Below are 17724 nucleotides of genomic sequence, written 5' to 3'. Positions count from 1 at the left end.
CGTAAAGGCAAATTATTAGTTTGAATTCACCTTGCATTGACACATTTGTTGAGCATAACAGGTCAATTTGAAGATAATTTCAAATAACTTTGTAAAGGGGATGGTTCATCAAACTTTCAAAGAACATTGACATATATTTTAAAAACACATTTATTGCAATGCCCCATAAATGGTTGTTGCACAACAAATGGCCCAGCCTATTCATGTAACTACTGGCCCACAATGCTCACAAATGTTCAATAGCATGTCCTCCTGTCACATGAGGCTCTACTGACTTTTCTTCTGCTTTTACAGCTTGTGCTATTGCAGTTGTTCGACAATTTTACTGCAGTAATTTAGTAAATAACGAATTATGTAGGCTAATTACTATGTACTAATATAACATGGAGAAAAACAAACACGCACAGTAGTGTGTATAGTAGTTTTATTACTCCCAGTTTTATGGGATTACAGTGGTAGTCTTTGGGGAACTTTGAACAAACCTTTTTGAGACATTGAAAACCAAAACATCTAAAATACCTTCTACACAGGGACAAGTCGTGTACAATAGCGGGCCATAATGTTAATTATGACCATTCACTATTATTCCAATACCACCTATGGGCCTTAGGCGGAGAATACAAACATTGTGATATTTTGTTGTACTTTAGGCCAAACAGATTTTTTCAGTCTGCAACCAGCACCGTTTTGTTGATAAAGTGATTTGTCAAACTTAAGCAATTTAGGCACTTATTAAGTAATTGGCAAAGAAGTGAAGCTGCTGTTTCATGACAATCAGGTAGGCTATAAGCAAAACACAGAAAATACTTAGTAGTTTTACACATAAATAACTCAACATTGAGATAATATCTATAGACATTACATCCAAAACCTAAACTAAGCCCATTAAAAGTCTAACTAGTCCAAGGAGAAGTTAGCCTACAAAGCACTAAGGAGATAGGGTTTATAGTTGTGTGCTGTTGGTGTAAGCTTCTGGTTCTCAAACTTGTGTTCTGCCTCAGAAAATCTTTCCAATTTCCATCAGAAATGTGTCAAAATCAGAATGCGGACAGGGCTTATTCAGGACACACCAGAGATATATGGGAGTCAAACCTCTCTTAATCAGGTCAAAACCAGGATTAAAACTGGTTTGGACCAGGGTTAAATAGGACTAAAAGACAAAACCAGGAATGAACCCCGTCTCTCTCTAGAGGCCCTGGAACCACCAGTGACATCTGCACCACTTTGAGAACCATTAAGTATTATGATATATGACAGTTACAATGAGGTCTATTACTGTCAACAAACATTAAAAAAGTGCTTTACGATAAGTTTCCTTCAATACATTCACCTCGATTGCAGGAACATGTCCATAATGTCACAAATATTGAAATGATTTATGACCAATAATATGCAAACATAAGTGGAGTGTTTGAACAAGGAAAATGTAATGTATTTAGTGCACAGCAATGTTATGTCCAAACTGTGTAAATTAAAATACAGTGGATCTGAAAAGTAGTAGGCCTCTTTACGGCTTCAGAGGACTAGAAATGTTCACATATTAGTCATTTGTAGTACCGTGTTTCAAATAATCTAGCCACAAGGTTTCACATTGTTAAGTGAAGTCAAGTGTCTAGAGAGATTAAAAGACACCAAAAGGGAAACCTATGAACATAAACAAACTAAATAAAAGCAGCCGCAATACTCGCTGCCTCTGTTTTTAATCTTTCTTGGAAATAACATTAGTAGTACTATGATTGCTATACTACAAATATAATTGATTACTATGTAAGCTGAATCATCTTTTTGAATAACACCAAATCTTGGAGAAAGGTTTGTTCAGAAAGCTCAAATTAACATTTGTTCTGTGAAGAATGATGGTGAGGAATGTTTACCACCAGACGCTGCCACAATCGAGCTCAATTATCAAATGTTTTGGAAGATGTTGCCAAATAGTCAGAAAAATATCTATTACACTTTAAACGTCTTCGATAAAAGCAGAAAAAGTAATTTTTCAAACAATCAAAAACATTGAGTCCAGACTTCAAGAGGATGGATCAAAGCGTCGGCAGATGATAGTGTTTTCTCCTTTTATCAACAGTTCAGTCTTGTAAAGTTTTTGTGCTGACCAAGGGCTTAAATCAAACATCACCAAATTCTCTTCTGTCCAAAATGGCAGAAAACTTAAACCAAGTGTCCATTTCGCATAGGTTTGTTAAAGGATTATTTTGTATATAACATTTTTTATAAAACATCAGTAGGCTTCTTTTAAAAAGCAAGGTAAAGAAATACTCACTCGGCAGCATTGCCTTGTGATATTATTTTTTACATAAATACAAAATTAAAAATACACGCAAAAGATTAAATAAAATGAGCATTGCACAAAGTGGGAGTTTAAATTAAGACAGGGGAGGTTAGGGAGACGTTGGCACAGGGATGAGGGGTGGTGTCCATAGGGGGCGCAAGTCTCTGCTCCTGATCTTAGTACGGGCCCTTTGAATGTCCAAAGATCCCGATGGGAAAGTGTTTGACATGAGACGACCACTGCGCTGCCAGCTGGAAAAACTTCACATCGTTCCACTCCACGCCGTCGATCAGCACTGGAGAGACACAAGGAGCAGGTGAGATGAGGCACGAGTGGTTCGAGCTCACAGTGAAGTTGTCATGGGAGATCTTAATGGAGCGTCATTTCCTATAACCCATAGACCTTTCTAAAAGAAGAGTTTAAAGGCACGACAGAGGCTAATCAACTGTGGTAATTAATGTTCATAATAACCATTGTTTTCAGTCCAAAAAACACATTTAAAAGTTATAATTCAGCAAAAGGTTTTAATAACGTAGCAGTCTATTCCATTTCAGAAACAGATTTTAAATAAATTCAAGGTGATCATTGTTATTATTGACATTTATGTAATCAAGAAAAGTCCCACTGAGATTTAGCATCTCTTTTTCAGGGGGCCCAGAGGGGAGGAGCCTATTGGACATGGGTTTAGTGGTAGAGGAAGACTGAGACCCCGGAGGAAACCTACGCAGACACAGGGAGAACATGCAAACTCCACACAGAAAGGCCCCACGACCCAGGAGTCGAACCCAGGCAAGCTGTAAAATTTTCAGATTTTTTTTTTTTATTTTAAAGAAAGTCTATGGGAAATATTAATGGTAGATTACGCTGCTCCACAGTAACTCTCAGTTAATTCACACATACTAGACAAAATAAGTTAGTCATAAAGGGAGAGCCTCAGCAACGTGCTTGCACTTTATTTGTCCAACATTATTATGAATTATAGTGTTACAACAATGAGTACAAGATCGACCTGCATTTGCTTTCAAAGTCCTAAATCTGGGAGTGAAAATCGTACCTCGGAGCATGGTTTGCTGCTGTTTGGCCGTGCAGATGAGTCGACTGATGCCCTCGATCACCTGACTCTTGGGCTCCATCTCTTTGTCTTTGCTCTTTTTAGGCAGAAACATCACTTAAAAAGAAAGATAATATCAGAATTACTTTATTTTTCCTCAGTGGGAAATTATTTTTGTAGTTTATGACCAGAATAAGAAAAATGGTTCTCAATATAAAAGTTTAAAAAAACAAAACTGCAATATAACCTGTCTGGTATTTGCACATCTATACAAGTCAGATACAGGAACTGAAACTACTTTTATAATAAGTACATTTACTGCCATCTCTTTAAAATAAAGAAGAATAAAATCACTGTTCATATGAGCTTACCCTTCTTGTTCTTCTCTTTGGTGACCACTGTCATGGACATATTGGGAAAGGGACTTGCCTCAGCGCCCCCTAGAGGGAGCCTGCTGACCTGCAGCGAGCGGAAGTTGCACTTAAGCGTGTTTTTGGAGGAAGTGTCCCGCTTCTCCACGTCTTTCTTTCGTTCAAATGGAGCCCCCCAGTAGTCCACCTGTAGTCCCATCACCTCTGTCTGACCCACACTGCTAAGAGTCAAAGCAAATTGACATAGTTTAGGTTAAAGTTAAAGTCATTTGAAGTTTATCACACTTAAATACACTTTTTGTATTCAGTTAATTACCTGTATGCACAGAAGCTGGTGTTGACTGACGGAGATGATGGTGGAGTGGGCGTGGCCTCTTTGAGCGCAGGGGAAACCTGAGGAGGAGTGGACGAGAGCACCGACGAGGGCGTGGCATCGTCCGAGTCCCCTGACGCAGACAAAGAAGAGAATAAAGTCAATCTGATCTCTATCATATCAATACTACATATTACATGGAGACCAAATTCTGTCCGCTGTTAGTCTAGTCTGGTCTTAAAGAGGGAATTATATTTAAGTTGAAGTATATTTGATCCAAGGTATGCAAACTTAACTTAATATTTACCTGAAGCTGCTGATGCTTGCTCCACGATACCAACTTTCACCATCTGAAAAATTAAAAATATCTTAGTTTTTCTTTCACATTATGTTTTGTCAAAATCCCAAACAACAGTCTCAAACTACATATGCAAAAAGCTTAATAAAAAAATTAAAAAAATAACTGAACATATTTAATGATTTTATTATATAATATACTGGTGTTGAACAAGATAATCAAATAATGTATTCCATAGGTTTTTGTCATATATTTTTTTCAAAGTATATCGACTTACCCCAATAAAAGGTATGAATTTCTGACAAGAATCTTCATCAGGGCTACAGCCGCAGAACAGAAAAATGTCAAATATGTATTAGGTAACAACAGTATTAGGACATATTCAAATCTTAACTATCATCATTAGGATCTATTTAGTGTTAGTAACTTAATTTGGATTTCCAATGTGTCACATTTGGAAATACAGCATTTCACAGCTGAAATAATCCTCGCATGCTAGAATTTCTGCAAGTCTTCTTTGTAATATTTTTGCAGCCAAAGAAAACGCCCACATGCAACTACAAATCTACTAAAGCCATTCAGTTACTGCAAAAAAGTCTTCATCTACAAAGTCAGGCATTCTGAGGGCAGAAAAGGAGAAAATGAGTGTGTCTATTTTGAATAGATAGAAATAAAGAGGAAAGAGCACCAACCTAAGCCTGACTAAAACCTTATGCACTCCCACTAATGGCAGCGCATAGTACAATTACAGAAAGCTTTCTACGAACTATTTTCCTGTTTACGGGCAGAAAAATAGTCTAAATCTACAGCGTATAACGCGGTTGTTGCTCTTGCCTTGAAGTAACCTGCCATCGCCCCCCCAGGGAAGACACAGACAGACTAAAACACCAGACACAGAAGAGAAAGAGAGTCTACAGGAGGGACAATCAAGGCCATATCTGATTTACTTACGTTACTTCATATTACAATCAACTTAAAGAAGCCAGGGATTGAACTAGATGTCTGCCTGGCATGCAACAATAGACATCGCAGCAGTACAGTTCATTGACAGGAAAACATATCTGAAAATGTCTCTATTTGTGAATCTACGAATGAGTTGGAAATGAAAAGAGGCACATGTGTAAGTGGAAACATGACAGGACAAGTATGATGTGTATTTTGAATGTTTGGGTGGACCTAGACTAGAAACCAGAAATATACATCTCCTCAAATCTCCTTAGGAAGAGGTTGTGATTAAAGGTAAAGTAAATACACAATTTAAAGAACTTGCAATGTAACACAAATAGCTGTAATATTGTAAATGGTTTGGGGAACTCTTTCTAAAGCTGACAGACAGACATGGGCGGCCTGGACAATACGGAAATATCAAAGAGGGAAAAAGATAATGGAGGGAAGGGGGGATGAAAGGGAGGACACAAATTCTACTGCCACTTTATCAGATGCTTCTTCTTCTCTTTTTTTTTTCAATGGAAAGACACTGCTTTCAGTTAGTAGAATATGCTTTCAAACTCCAAATACAGAATGTCTTTTTCAGCTTCATTATAAGTTGACAAAGTGTGTTTAACGCCGTGTGGACTCTTGTGTTCAACATAATGGCCCGGTTTCATCAATAGTGATTTCTTCTATGCAGCTGGTAAAATGGCAGTTTTCACAAAAAGCTGGAAGAACAGGTGCAAATGGCTCCGCATGAATCAACATTAAAACTAACCACAATACCTTACTGCAAAATCAAAATGAAAGCTCTTTTTCCTTCAAAAGAAAATAAGAAACATACAACAAAATAAAAAACATGTTAATAAAACTCACAGATGGAGGCGCGGAGATGTTTAACAGACAAATACAACGTTAGACACCGAAACACATTTACACGAAAATGAATCTCGCGCCTGTGTGGGAACTTTGGATAGATCAGTGAACTGGGGCACTGGAAATACTTTGTCAATGATGACTATGACGACTTGTATCATAGTTGTACATTCCATTGAAAACATTTAATTCTATTTTCCAAAATGGCTATGATTGAGTATTGTAAATATTTAGTTTGATATCAACTTACAACAATACGGTTTATTTTTTATTAAAACAAAGCTTTTTTGTACCTCTTCTGTTTGTAGGTTAGCATGGCCTCTGCGATGGGCAGCTGATGAGCCCCATTGGCCCCCACCATGTACTGCGTCACCCTTGACACCACGTCCGGACTCTCCTGGGCTGAACAACATCAGCACAGTGTATTTGTAGTGCTGTACTGTCAGTGAAACTGCAGTACAATCAGTCTACTTTTAATCTAGATGTTTCTCCCTCAGAAATTCTATTATTCTTATTTATTTATTTACTTGCAATGAACTGGTTTTGTAACATGTAACAGTAAGATTACACAAACTAACCAACTAGAGGAGCCTCAGGTTTGTGAAACAGGTCTCTCCAGGCAGCATCCTGGAACAAACTGTTATATCGATAGTCTATTGTGCCGAGATATTTTGAGACGGGATGTGCACCTGCAACAGAATAAAACAAAATTAAATAAAAATGACTAAATCCATTCTGTGTACAGCTCCTTTTTCACACTTCAATCCATCCAAATGGTATTTGTGAGGGCTGTGTTCTTTATTTGATAGGACAGTGCAGCTTCAAATGGGAATGAGAGAGAAGGGAGGACATGCAGTCAGTTGTCAAGACACAGCACTCTCATTGGTGTTACTTAACACCATCATCAAGGTAAGGAGACTGACACCTCCTTGTATCCATGGAAATGATACAGCTTTGCCTTGAATAATAATCCACAGTATGGCATGAAACTATCTCCATGGAAACAAGCAGGTAATGTCACTGGGCCAAACTACCTGTCAAAACTCCCAGGTATTCTTGAGTAATATTAACCCTAGTCGAATAGGTGCAAGCTAGGTTTAATACTGTGGCAAGCAGTGACAAGTAGGTCGTATACACTCCACTAAAAAGTTACACCGTAAAAGTGAATAGTCTTATGATTTCATAGAATTATAGACAGATAGTTGCAGTGGAAGTTCCTGACCCAGGGGTATGATGAGGAAACGCATGTAACCGAGCCAGTCTGGAGTCTTGTGTGACAGATGGTCCACAAAGAGCCTCAGGACGGAGCTGAGGTAGTGCTGAGCCCCGGCCACAGCGATCTTTATGGGGATGGGCGTCTGCGAGTTACAGTTACAACTGCAAGAAAAAACAACCAAGAACAAAGGCAGTCATCATGCTTGCCTTTGTAGAGGTTTTGTACGATCGATTAGTTTTGAGCGAACATCAACTTGCTCCACATCAAGGCTGCAAATTAAGTTTTTACGAGTCGACTGGTCAGTGATCATTTTTTCAATAAGTTGAGTATGTACATTATTTCTATTGTACATTAAGATTTTTTAAATACAATATCAACCAAACAGAGGCTGAAATATAGTGACTGAAGATAATATTAACAAATGAATTGTATTATTGAAGAAAATCAGCTATAGTTTATTCAATTTTTGACATTGTGATTTAATAATGTCACTATATTTGTTTAAAAATGGGTTTTAGAGTCTGTATAGTCTAGATAACAATTACAACTATCAAATTATTTTACAGTCTACGAGTCAAAATTAATCGATAAATTGTTGTAGCTCTACTGTACATGGTTGTTTATTAAGTATATACCGGTACAAAATTGTTTACCATATAAGCTATTCTAATATAAAACGGGTACAGTAATATCGTGACAATGAGAGAAATGAATGTATCGTACAATCTCTGTATTCTGGAGACGATGGTGTTGAACGCAGCCTGGATGTCGGCCGTGGTACATGTGCAAACTACAGGGAGGTGGTGGTTCTGGAGCATGTCGGAAAGATACTAAAGGAGAGGAAGAAACTGGTTTAGAGCTTGTTTTTAAAAAGCAGTGTTGCACTAGGCTTCACGGAGGTTGCGTGCAGTGCTCACCTGCCCCTGCCAGTCGGACGTGTTGATGAGGATGATGCTGTCCGGGAGGTGGTTGTCCGACACGAGGATATGGTTCAGTTGATCGTATACAGTCTTTCTCGGGATCTACAATGATAAAGTCACAGGGAGATTGGCCTAAAAATGTTTGCTTGTTGAACCAACTCAAATGAATAAAAATATTTACTATTAAACTTTTTAAATCCACTGTTATTTGATTGATCTGTCAAAAGTATCTGACATTTTGAAGTTGTTCTCTCATTTAGAAAGTGGCAGACAATGTAAATCTTTTTTTTCTTTATATTTAATAAATTTGTAAGTAAAAATTAAAAATGAATGAATGAATAAGTTGCCTACAGTTCTCAGTTGTACCTGCAGGTGGCAGCGTGTGTCCATGGCGCGCTCATTGTCCAGACTGTTGGCTCTTTCGTTTTGGAGTCTACTGGGCTGCCTCTCCTTTAGAGAAGTGCTCCTGCCTCTTCTACCAGCCAACTTTGGTTCCTGCCTTTAAAAAACACACACACAAATCAAATAGACACATAAATAACTTTTTTCATCCCATTATCACACTATTCCCACTAGTTTGTACCTGTTGGATGAAATGATGAGGGACTCTGTCTTGGTCATTTTGCCACTAGGAGGCAGTCTCTCCAGAAACGTGTCCATGTTGTCCATTTCTAACTCTGTGGTTGGAGTAACAGCTTCTGGTTGCTCCTGGTGGGAAAATAAATACAAGCAAGTCAACATAACCTGTGTTTAACCTATTTGTAGACCAATGGTTCTCAAACTTTTCACACCAAGTACCACATAAGAAATATGTGGCCCTCCGAGTAGCACCAGATCAAAACCAGGTCTAAAACAGGGCTGTTCTAGTGCTAAACTATGGCTACAACAGATTTTGTAATAGGACTGCACAATTGCTTAACTAGTTATAAAGGAGGGCAACTCAAAATACGTCAATTTAAATGTGGATTAAATTGACTTCATCTTCAGCAAATATTTGAGCTGAAGAGGAATCCGCGCACAACCTGAAGGTGGCGCAATTTGAGAACCACTGCAGCATACATGAAGTAAACTTTCATCTCTACATTTAAACCCTCCTTAAACCTGTGCATCAAAGCGAGTCAGGAGAAGTGGGTGTTGTTCAGCCATTACAATACAATTACATTAGTTACTGAACATGTCTGTGGAGAGAAGCCAAATAATCATCTTATCATCTCTTCTGATCTCTTTATCTGGTTCATTTCTTCCTCACAAACCAACATAATGTCCCTCTTGACTACATCCAGTCTTTCCACTGGGCTCAATCTGCAAACTCTAGCCTCAGCATCTTTCTCCTCAAATACTCACGGCTCCTTCTCAGTACACGCCTGAACCCTCTCACTCTGAGCCTCAGCGACTTTATCTCCAACACATGAGCTGTCCTTCTGTTCTCCTCCTAGAGAGCTAATTTTTAAATAACTGTGTTTAACCAACCCTGAAATTAAAGTGTCTCCAAATATAGCCCTGACATCAAGACAGTAGTAATTGACTTTTTGACACAGATTCGTGCACTCACAAAGGGAGCATTGTCCGACTCGGCGTCTTCCTGAAACTTGGTCCCGCTGCTTTTGGCTTTATCTGGGTCGAGCTGAAACACAAAACGCCACAGAAATAACACACTCAAGATGAATCTCAACCAGTCTTCTTGTCATAATCCATTTCACATATGTATGTTTACGCCGTACAGTTTTATTTGTGAACAGTAAAGTGGTTTGTTCATTGTAAAGGGGTGAAGACCAAATAGTGAATGATTTCGGTTTGGATATGAATGATTGTATGAATCAGTTGGAGTTTTAAGGGATTCTGTGCCTGGGGATAGTAGCCAAAAACTCCAATGTACTGTTACCTTAAGATATTACTGAAGTACCAGTCATCCAATACAGTAACTAGAGGTAATCAACTAGGACTAAACCAGAATCTTAATTGAACCGGGCTTTTCATGGGCTTCAAGCAAATTATTATTTCCTGATGTGATAGATTTTGTGAGGACCTTTTCCCATTCAAAATATATAATATTTTGATTTTAATTTATAATATCAAGGGCGTTTATAACTGTATGGGAGATATCCAAAATAAAACTCCACAAACTTTTAACCTTGTCTTAATTTGCGCAAGATTCACTTCACAAACTTGTCATATTAATCTCATGTTTTAAAGTCCTTTCAACAATAATGTATTTTTGATTTGACTTTTGTTTATTTTAACTGAAAGAGAGGACTTTGAACTTTGTGCCAGTTTTTATTTCATGTGGATTGGTCCAATAATTACAGCAATATGAAGCGAAAAATAACAGCGAAATGAAAACCAGGACCAGAACAGAAGTGCCATTCCCCAATTTGATTTCATACTGATCGATAGTGTGACTATAAAGAAACACTTCAAAATGCTGTCGGTTTTTCTACACTTCAAAATGCTATGTGTCACTTGTAGCTTTAGCTTTTCATTTATGTTGAAACAAGTTTGAAAGTTTCATAAGGTAAAGACATGTAAAGCCAGACAACAAACACAATAAATGAGCTGTGAGATATTTGTCCCGTGTGTTTATGTGTTTGGTACAGACAAAGAAAATGTAAACGCAGCGGAGTTACACCTCATGAGCAGATGTCATTCAAAAAATAAGCGCTACAATGACAGCAAAAATATAAAAAATGTGAGGCCAAAAAGATGAATTATGAACCCACGAATTGTGTTTGGAATAAATTGTGTCTAAATCCCAATCTCGTGTCTAGAGCTCTATGTTGTGCTTTTCCTTTTCGATCGTTTTGGGCACTGTATATCTTGATTGCTGCACATGAATACACGTTTCCTCATCAATATGACCAGTGTTGTGCTGTCTCATGATGTAGCGAGGTACTTTCTGAGCCATTATTGAGCCTATGGGATTATTGCCGGTTTGTCTTTAGTTCTTATAGAGATCTGAGTGGGCTGGAGGGGAGGTAAAGCCTTACTCTTGTGCATTTTAATCATTAACACATTGTAGGACAGAGGGATTTGCGCCGGGACTGTTTGATCTTGTCCTGCTAATACACTTACGTTGGATTCAATTAGTCTGAGTAAGTATGGGCAGGTCTAAAGGGTCAAGGGCAAAACGAGGTTATGAAAGGGTGAACGTGCCGGATAATAACTACTTATACACACTGAATCGCCACATTTTCTTTAATATACAACTTTTTTTTTGGCTGGTAGGCTTCATTTGACAAGAATGAAAAGGGGTGAAGAGTGGGGAGGGACATACAGTAAATTGTCAGGAATTGATCTTACAAATCTGATCATTTAAGTCTGACATTAGAGAACACAAGTCTTTACACTGAGAGATACCAGTAATCATGCCCTTAATTTGTAATAAAACATGTTGCCATTTCCTGCATGAATATATATCCCAAATTGTTTGCGATTTAAATACTCAAATATACTTTTAAACATCACTCCCTGGAATAAATCTAATGAAGGATTGAAGTCAATAACTGACAGTCAATAACTGACTGAAAGACATTGAGATTTTGTCTCTAATGGTCAATGATATGGTCGGGTGTTTTTAATTGAAAGGTCTACAGAGTTCAGACTGGGCAGCAAAACATTTAACCAAGTGTTAAATGCCACTGATTAAAAGTCTGTATTGTTTATGTTCAGTAAAGTATCATTGAAAACCTTTTTTTCTTTGTTTTTACTACTCACTGGACTGGGAGGTTCTCGCTGGCTCCTGCTGCTGTGGATGCTGCCGATTTCTGTTTGAGAGCTGGAAAGAGACAAGCCCTCGAAATATGGCCTGAAACAGACACGACACAATTGAATACGTTAAGATTTGGTTAAATATTACACAGTTCTGATGAGATATGATGGACCACAAGGTGTAAGTTTTGAGTGAGTACAATTTTGACACGGTCACAAATATTCAAGTACAAGTATTTGATTTTTATTTACAATGTGTGATTTAGTTCTGCAACATAAATCCTTGATAATAAGCCTGGGCGATGAAACAGCATCATTTAGTTGGTTTACGGAGGACAATTCAATCACATCAATTCCATAACGCACTTAGAAGTACATGTCACAACCTGTAATTACTGCCATTGTATTCACTGCTCACAAGGTGTACAGCATACATCACAGTGTTTTACTCTGTTGTCAGAGATGAATCACAGTGTCCAAGTCTTTTATTTGAATGTGACGGAGAGAGAGGAGAGAGAGAGAGGAGAGAGAGAGAGTGTAGAGGGAGAGAGATAAAGAGGAAGGTGAGAGGGAAAGAGAGAGGAGAGAAAAGGAGACAAAGAGAAAGGAGAGAGAGAGAGGGAGAGACAAAGAGGAAAGAGAGGTGACGGAGAGAGGGAGAGGGAAAGAGAAGAGAGTTAGAGGGAAAGAGAGAGGAGAGAGAGAGGGAGAGAAAGAGAGACGAGTGAGGGAGAGAGAGAGAGACAAGACAGAGAGATGAGGGAGAGAGAGACGAGAGAGAGAGACGAAACAGAGAGAGAGACGAGAGAGAGAGACGAAACAGAGAGAGAGAGAGAGGGAGGGAGAAAGGGAGAGGGAGGGACAAGACAGAGAGATGAAGGAGAGAGGGGGAGAGAGAGAGAGAGAGAGGGTCAGTGGACCATTTGACAGCAGAAGGTCAAACACTTTGCGCTGAATGCCTGGTTCACTCTATTGTAAACACCAGAAACAGAGCCAGATGCCCTCACGTGCCTGTGTTCGCACACACATACTGTATATGTACGAAGAGATAACGTGCTATTCACTGGTGGAAAAGAGCCTGAGCATCTCACTTGAGTTTGGGTTTGGGAGTGCTGAGAACGCTGTCGTCATCGTCCAGCTCTGGCCCGCTGTCGCTGGGGTTTTCGAACTCCACACTGTCCAGGTCCAGGTCCTCCTCTTCCACTTCAGGAGGGGGCTCAGCGGGGTCCTGCTCAGAGTCCAAAACCTGGTTTAACAGACATCACACCCAGGATTGTGCTAATGCTGTAGCGGGATGTGAAAAATGCTGTTAAATATGAGCGCTTTAATTGGGGAAGTAAAGAGCCAAGGTCAATCGGTAATAGAAAAAAGTATATAAATATGTATATCTCTATTTATCTATTTATTTTGATACAACAGTCAGAAGATATTATGTCAGTCCTACTGTATGTGTGAAAAATTGTTAAATGACTCGCAAAAGTGCAGAAATATCACGGTTTTGTAAAGTTTAAGACGCTACTTTTTCAAACTTACTCAAAGATACTCAAATTTTGCGCATCTTCTAAACAGCATTCACAATATGATTTACATGTTGTTCTATTACCCTCCTCTAAATGACATTATTGGTAAAACATATATATCTTGAAAACCCTGTAAACTTGGCCTGGTGAAAATAGATTTGTTTAATTCCAAATAGTTGTAACATTCAATCTGGACAAAGCAAACCCGCAGACGCTCCCTCCTCCAGAAAAGTTACACAGTGAACCTTTAAGTAGTATGTGTAGTATTGTACATAGATACATTTATACAGACGTATAGAACAGGAAGACTCACCTCGTCAGACACTCTGAACCGCTTCAGGAGAGCCACCACTCGCTGCTTAAAGTTCTGCTGCTACAACACCAAAGCACACAAAAAACAACGTCAGGATATATTTAAAATTCATTTACAATTATGTGTTTTGGTGCAAGTAAAGGTTGAAGTACTGTATGTATTTGAAAAATGTAAACAACAGTTAAGATAAAAGAGAAAATAAAACATATACCGTATTTTCCGCACTATAAGGCGCACTGGATTAAGCGAAACAAAACGTGTACCACACAAAATCGCTTCGAGGTTAATAAGAACAACCAGAAATAAAGCCGCCACCTGCGCAACCATGTTTTCTGCTGCGTTTTGTGGCATACCTAACGACGCTCAGTAATTCCCCGTTTATGATTGCGTAGTTTGCGACTCAAATAGTTGTTTGTCCTGACAAATTGCAAGATCGTGCTGAACGCAGACCTGAGCAAAGAGAAAGAGAGAGAGCCTCGGTGACCCGGCTGCACACCCTCCTCCCTGTACCTTCGTCACCTAGCAACAGAAACCCGCCGCTAAGGCTAAGGCTAATGCTAATTCTAATTCTAACTCTAATGCTAATACTAAGACCGCGGCACAAGAGGAAATGTCCCATCAAAATAAAATATGTGATTTTCTGTACACAATTATATAACTATGGCCAACAGGTGGCCAATAGTGAAAAATACACAATATCTGTAATGCACTTTTTTCATGGCGTCTTGAGGAAAATATAATCCATGAGTTTCAAACAAATCAGACAATGTTGAGTTTTTCACACTATACTACTATAGAGTAAATATAGAGTAAATTTGTTACATGGGTATTAATTATTTCCAATCAGACCATAAAAACGCATTAGTGAGTGAAATATGAGCTCTGTAGATAAATTCCATTAGGCGTGACTTGTCCTTGAAAAAACAGGAAATTAAGCCTTTTTTGAGGGCGTGTTACGCGGGGACCGTAAAGAATATTAAAAAAAAGTGGCTGATTATTACATTTCAATGTCTCTAGATGCAGAAAGTGTTGTTTTGAGCTCGATCGGACGAAAAACCTATGACAAGTACGATTTTGAAAAAAAAAAGATTAAAGGCTTTTAAGTGCGCCTTATAGTGCAGAAAATATGGTATGCTGTATATATCGGGATGACTAAAGCTATCTAACTGAAGTGAAGTATTAATTTTAGGTCTATGATCGTAAAGTATAACATTTTAAATATATTTTCTCACTAAATTAAGAATTCTCAATGAAAGAAAACTGGCCGTGATGATATGCTCGTGCACTCGTCTTAGCAGCAGCGGATACGCATCGATCCTGACAGTGCACTCATGTCAAATCAATACACGCGCCGCATCATGCTTCATCTAGCCTCAAATGCTTTTATCCACAGCTAAAGCTAACTGGACTGTCAATTCTGCACCAGCGTAGAGTAGAAAAATATATTATAATGGCTCTTGGGAATTCATTTTATTGACTAGATACACTGTAAATGTATTAAAGTGAAACGCATGTGATTCTATGTTAGCACAGAAGCCAAGATAGGGTTTTGAAAATATATATTATGTAAAATCAACTTTAATGAGCTGTTAATCATGCTATAAAGGTGTTCCCTCGTCATTAGCTCACTCAGAGATACATTATCTAGAATTGGGGCTTTTAAATCTAATGTTTATATTATCAGCAAATCACAACAAACCTTATGATAAATACAGTTTTACATGACTTCCAGATGAACTAAACATTATTCTACTCAAATGCACATGATAGTATTCAATTGTGACGTGAAACTACTACAACTATTATCACTACATCTACTACTACAACACGTTTTATTACTACGGTTACCGCTCTCCTCTTTCTGTCCCATTTACATTTAAGTGGAGCTCCATATCAAACTATCCTTTCTACTGCCGACTCAATTATAGTAAAGTGCCTTTTACTGTTGCTGTACAATTTCACTCAAAGTGCCTGCGCTTCCAGACTCCGCGACCCTTGACCTGTATCTCATTTCCACGTCAAACAATAACTGCTCTTAATAATCCCTCGGGGGTCATTTCCTGGACTTTGTCGTGGACCGTCTCAGCGGGCGAGCGTTGTTTTTGTTTAAATGAACATCCTGTGTGCGACTCAGAGGTGACAGTGATTGGTTAAGATGTCAAACAACCAATTTCCTGCGTGGGATTTAACTGGGATGTCAAAAGCACGCCATTTAAAGCGAGAAATGTCATATACAGTATTTTAAATGTTGTTATTATGATCAAGAGAACGTGAGCAGTCATCCCTCCTATCATATAGTTATAAAGCTGTTTGTGTCCAGGAAATCACATATTATCTTAGATGTTTATGATGGATGTGCCTCCTTATTCTCCCCTTTCCATTTATATTGAAACCAGCACATGTGATTTACAATTTAGAGGAAATTCGACACAATTTGGCAGTGACGTGCAATTTGCAGGATAAATAATTGCTTCTTAATTAATCAAATAAATCATTTTGTACTTAATGTAATAGGTTTTGTGTGTTCTTACTCTTGTTATGGAAGCCGTCCTCACAATAGACCGTCTCTGTTTCTTTGGTTTCCTCACATCATACTCATCGTCTTCAAGATCCTGCACAAGGCGAACGGTCAGAAGGAGTGACTAATACTAATAATACTAACAAAAATGCTACAGTACCTGTCCCTGAACGGCGTCGTCACTGGCCTCCTGTTCTGAGGAGAAACTCTCGTACTCCTCTTCTGAGTAATTATCTAAAACACAAAGTGAATCAATTAGTATGAGTATAATATGGTGATTATTTGTGTCCCTGAACACTGACTCATGTTCAAGGTGATTTCAAGAAAGGCACAGATTTATGGAAAGGCTGTAGGCGGTGACTACTGTAAAGCAAAGGCTAAGAACGACAATAAGAATAATTGCCATCTCAAGACTTTGGTTTCCATGGTGATTGAGTAAGGTAGGTAGGTTGTTTGCATGTTTCTCCCTGTGTTTGGGCGAGTTTCCTCCATCAACTTAGAACATGCATCACAAGTAAAACCCTCCTGGAGATGAATCCCTGCTCATTATTGCAGTTTGCAGAACGCTATCCTCTAATACTACATTACACAATTGCATTTGCTTAAAAACTCACATAAGTACTGTTCACAAGGTGTTCTAAACATGACTTTGCAGTACCAGAGCATTTGATCTTCTGACCCGAGTGCAGCGCCGGGTCCTCGTGGTCGATGGGCTGACTGGACAGAGAGAAGATCCAGATTTCGGCCACTTTCCCCAACATCTCCTTCTGGTTACTGCACAGAGGGAGCACCTGGCCTCCCTCGGTGGGATGCTGCATCACCTGGAACACGCAAGGACGAGAGGTAGAACATGCAGTCCAGAGAAAGAAGCAGAGTCAGATTTGACCGGGACGTGTTGTACTATTACAAAAGGGAATGCAGTTTTTTTTTGACATTTTTACCTGACCTTTCTGGTAGAACGTCTGAAGGGCTTTCATCTTTGTAGTTTTTTTGTATTGGACATTTTTTAACATTATTCCTATATATATATTTTTAGATGTTTATTAATAAAAACAACATTTCAACTTGCTGTGTGAGTTAAATAACGTAGTAGATGTAGCTGTAAATCTGTGATGCTAATGTAGTAAAATGTATCTCAGTTTGGACGTAATAAATTGGCAAAAACTAGATACTTTTAATTAATAATTCATAAATAATTAATAAAGAAATAACTAGTTTAGTATATTTGTAGTTTGAGACACAATAGAAGAAGCTAAACACTGAAAATATACGGTAAGTTACAAAACACAAAGAAACATTTTGACACTGTGAAAAGGAGAAGCTAAAAAAAGATATATTTGCTAAAAACGATATAATAAAGTGCTAGATCAAAGATAAATGATGCAAAAGCGACATTCACTCTCACGGAC

At 38.4% G+C, this 17724-nt stretch overlaps 1 protein-coding gene across 8 annotated transcripts in view; it reads right to left on the bottom strand.

Annotated features, from left to right (window-relative positions):
* Nucleotides 1-407: 407 nt before the first annotated feature.
* Nucleotides 408-17724, bottom strand: part of pacs2 (phosphofurin acidic cluster sorting protein 2) — a 62050-nt gene continuing 44733 nt past the window's right edge. Inside the window, exons 5-26 of one of the 8 annotated variants that reach the window (XM_072457154.1) lie at nt 16974-17136; nt 16476-16549; nt 16329-16409; nt 13798-13857; nt 13056-13210; nt 11971-12061; nt 9812-9883; nt 8843-8967; nt 8626-8758; nt 8257-8361; nt 8063-8169; nt 7346-7500; nt 6702-6812; nt 6417-6525; nt 6034-6066; nt 5152-5196; nt 4595-4637; nt 4327-4369; nt 4023-4152; nt 3707-3924; nt 3339-3452; nt 408-2579 (exon numbers count right to left, since the gene is read on the bottom strand). In XM_072457154.1, the coding sequence (XP_072313255.1) occupies nt 2461-2579; nt 3339-3452; nt 3707-3924; nt 4023-4152; nt 4327-4369; nt 4595-4637; nt 5152-5196; nt 6034-6066; nt 6417-6525; nt 6702-6812; nt 7346-7500; nt 8063-8169; nt 8257-8361; nt 8626-8758; nt 8843-8967; nt 9812-9883; nt 11971-12061; nt 13056-13210; nt 13798-13857; nt 16329-16409; nt 16476-16549; nt 16974-17136 (2286 nt within the window). In that variant the 3' untranslated portion in view covers nt 408-2460. Of the gene's footprint in view, nt 2580-3338; nt 3453-3706; nt 3928-4022; nt 4153-4326; nt 4370-4594; nt 4638-5151; nt 5197-6033; nt 6067-6416; nt 6526-6701; nt 6813-7345; nt 7501-8062; nt 8170-8256; nt 8362-8625; nt 8759-8842; nt 8968-9811; nt 9884-11970; nt 12062-13055; nt 13211-13797; nt 13858-16328; nt 16410-16475; nt 16550-16973; nt 17137-17724 lie in introns of all 8 variants that reach the window. The other 7 variants (XM_072457155.1, XM_072457153.1, XM_072457156.1 and 4 more) reach the window with 7 other exon arrangements.

The sequence above is a fragment of the Eucyclogobius newberryi genome, unplaced genomic scaffold, assembly GCF_026437365.1.
Source record: "Eucyclogobius newberryi isolate DKJ021-1_F unplaced genomic scaffold, fEucNew1.0.hap1 SCAF_21, whole genome shotgun sequence".
Lineage (NCBI taxonomy): Eukaryota > Metazoa > Chordata > Actinopteri > Gobiiformes > Gobiidae > Eucyclogobius > Eucyclogobius newberryi.
The sequence above is the reverse complement of the archived record's forward strand: the minus strand, read 5'-3'. Positions and strand labels throughout refer to the sequence as shown.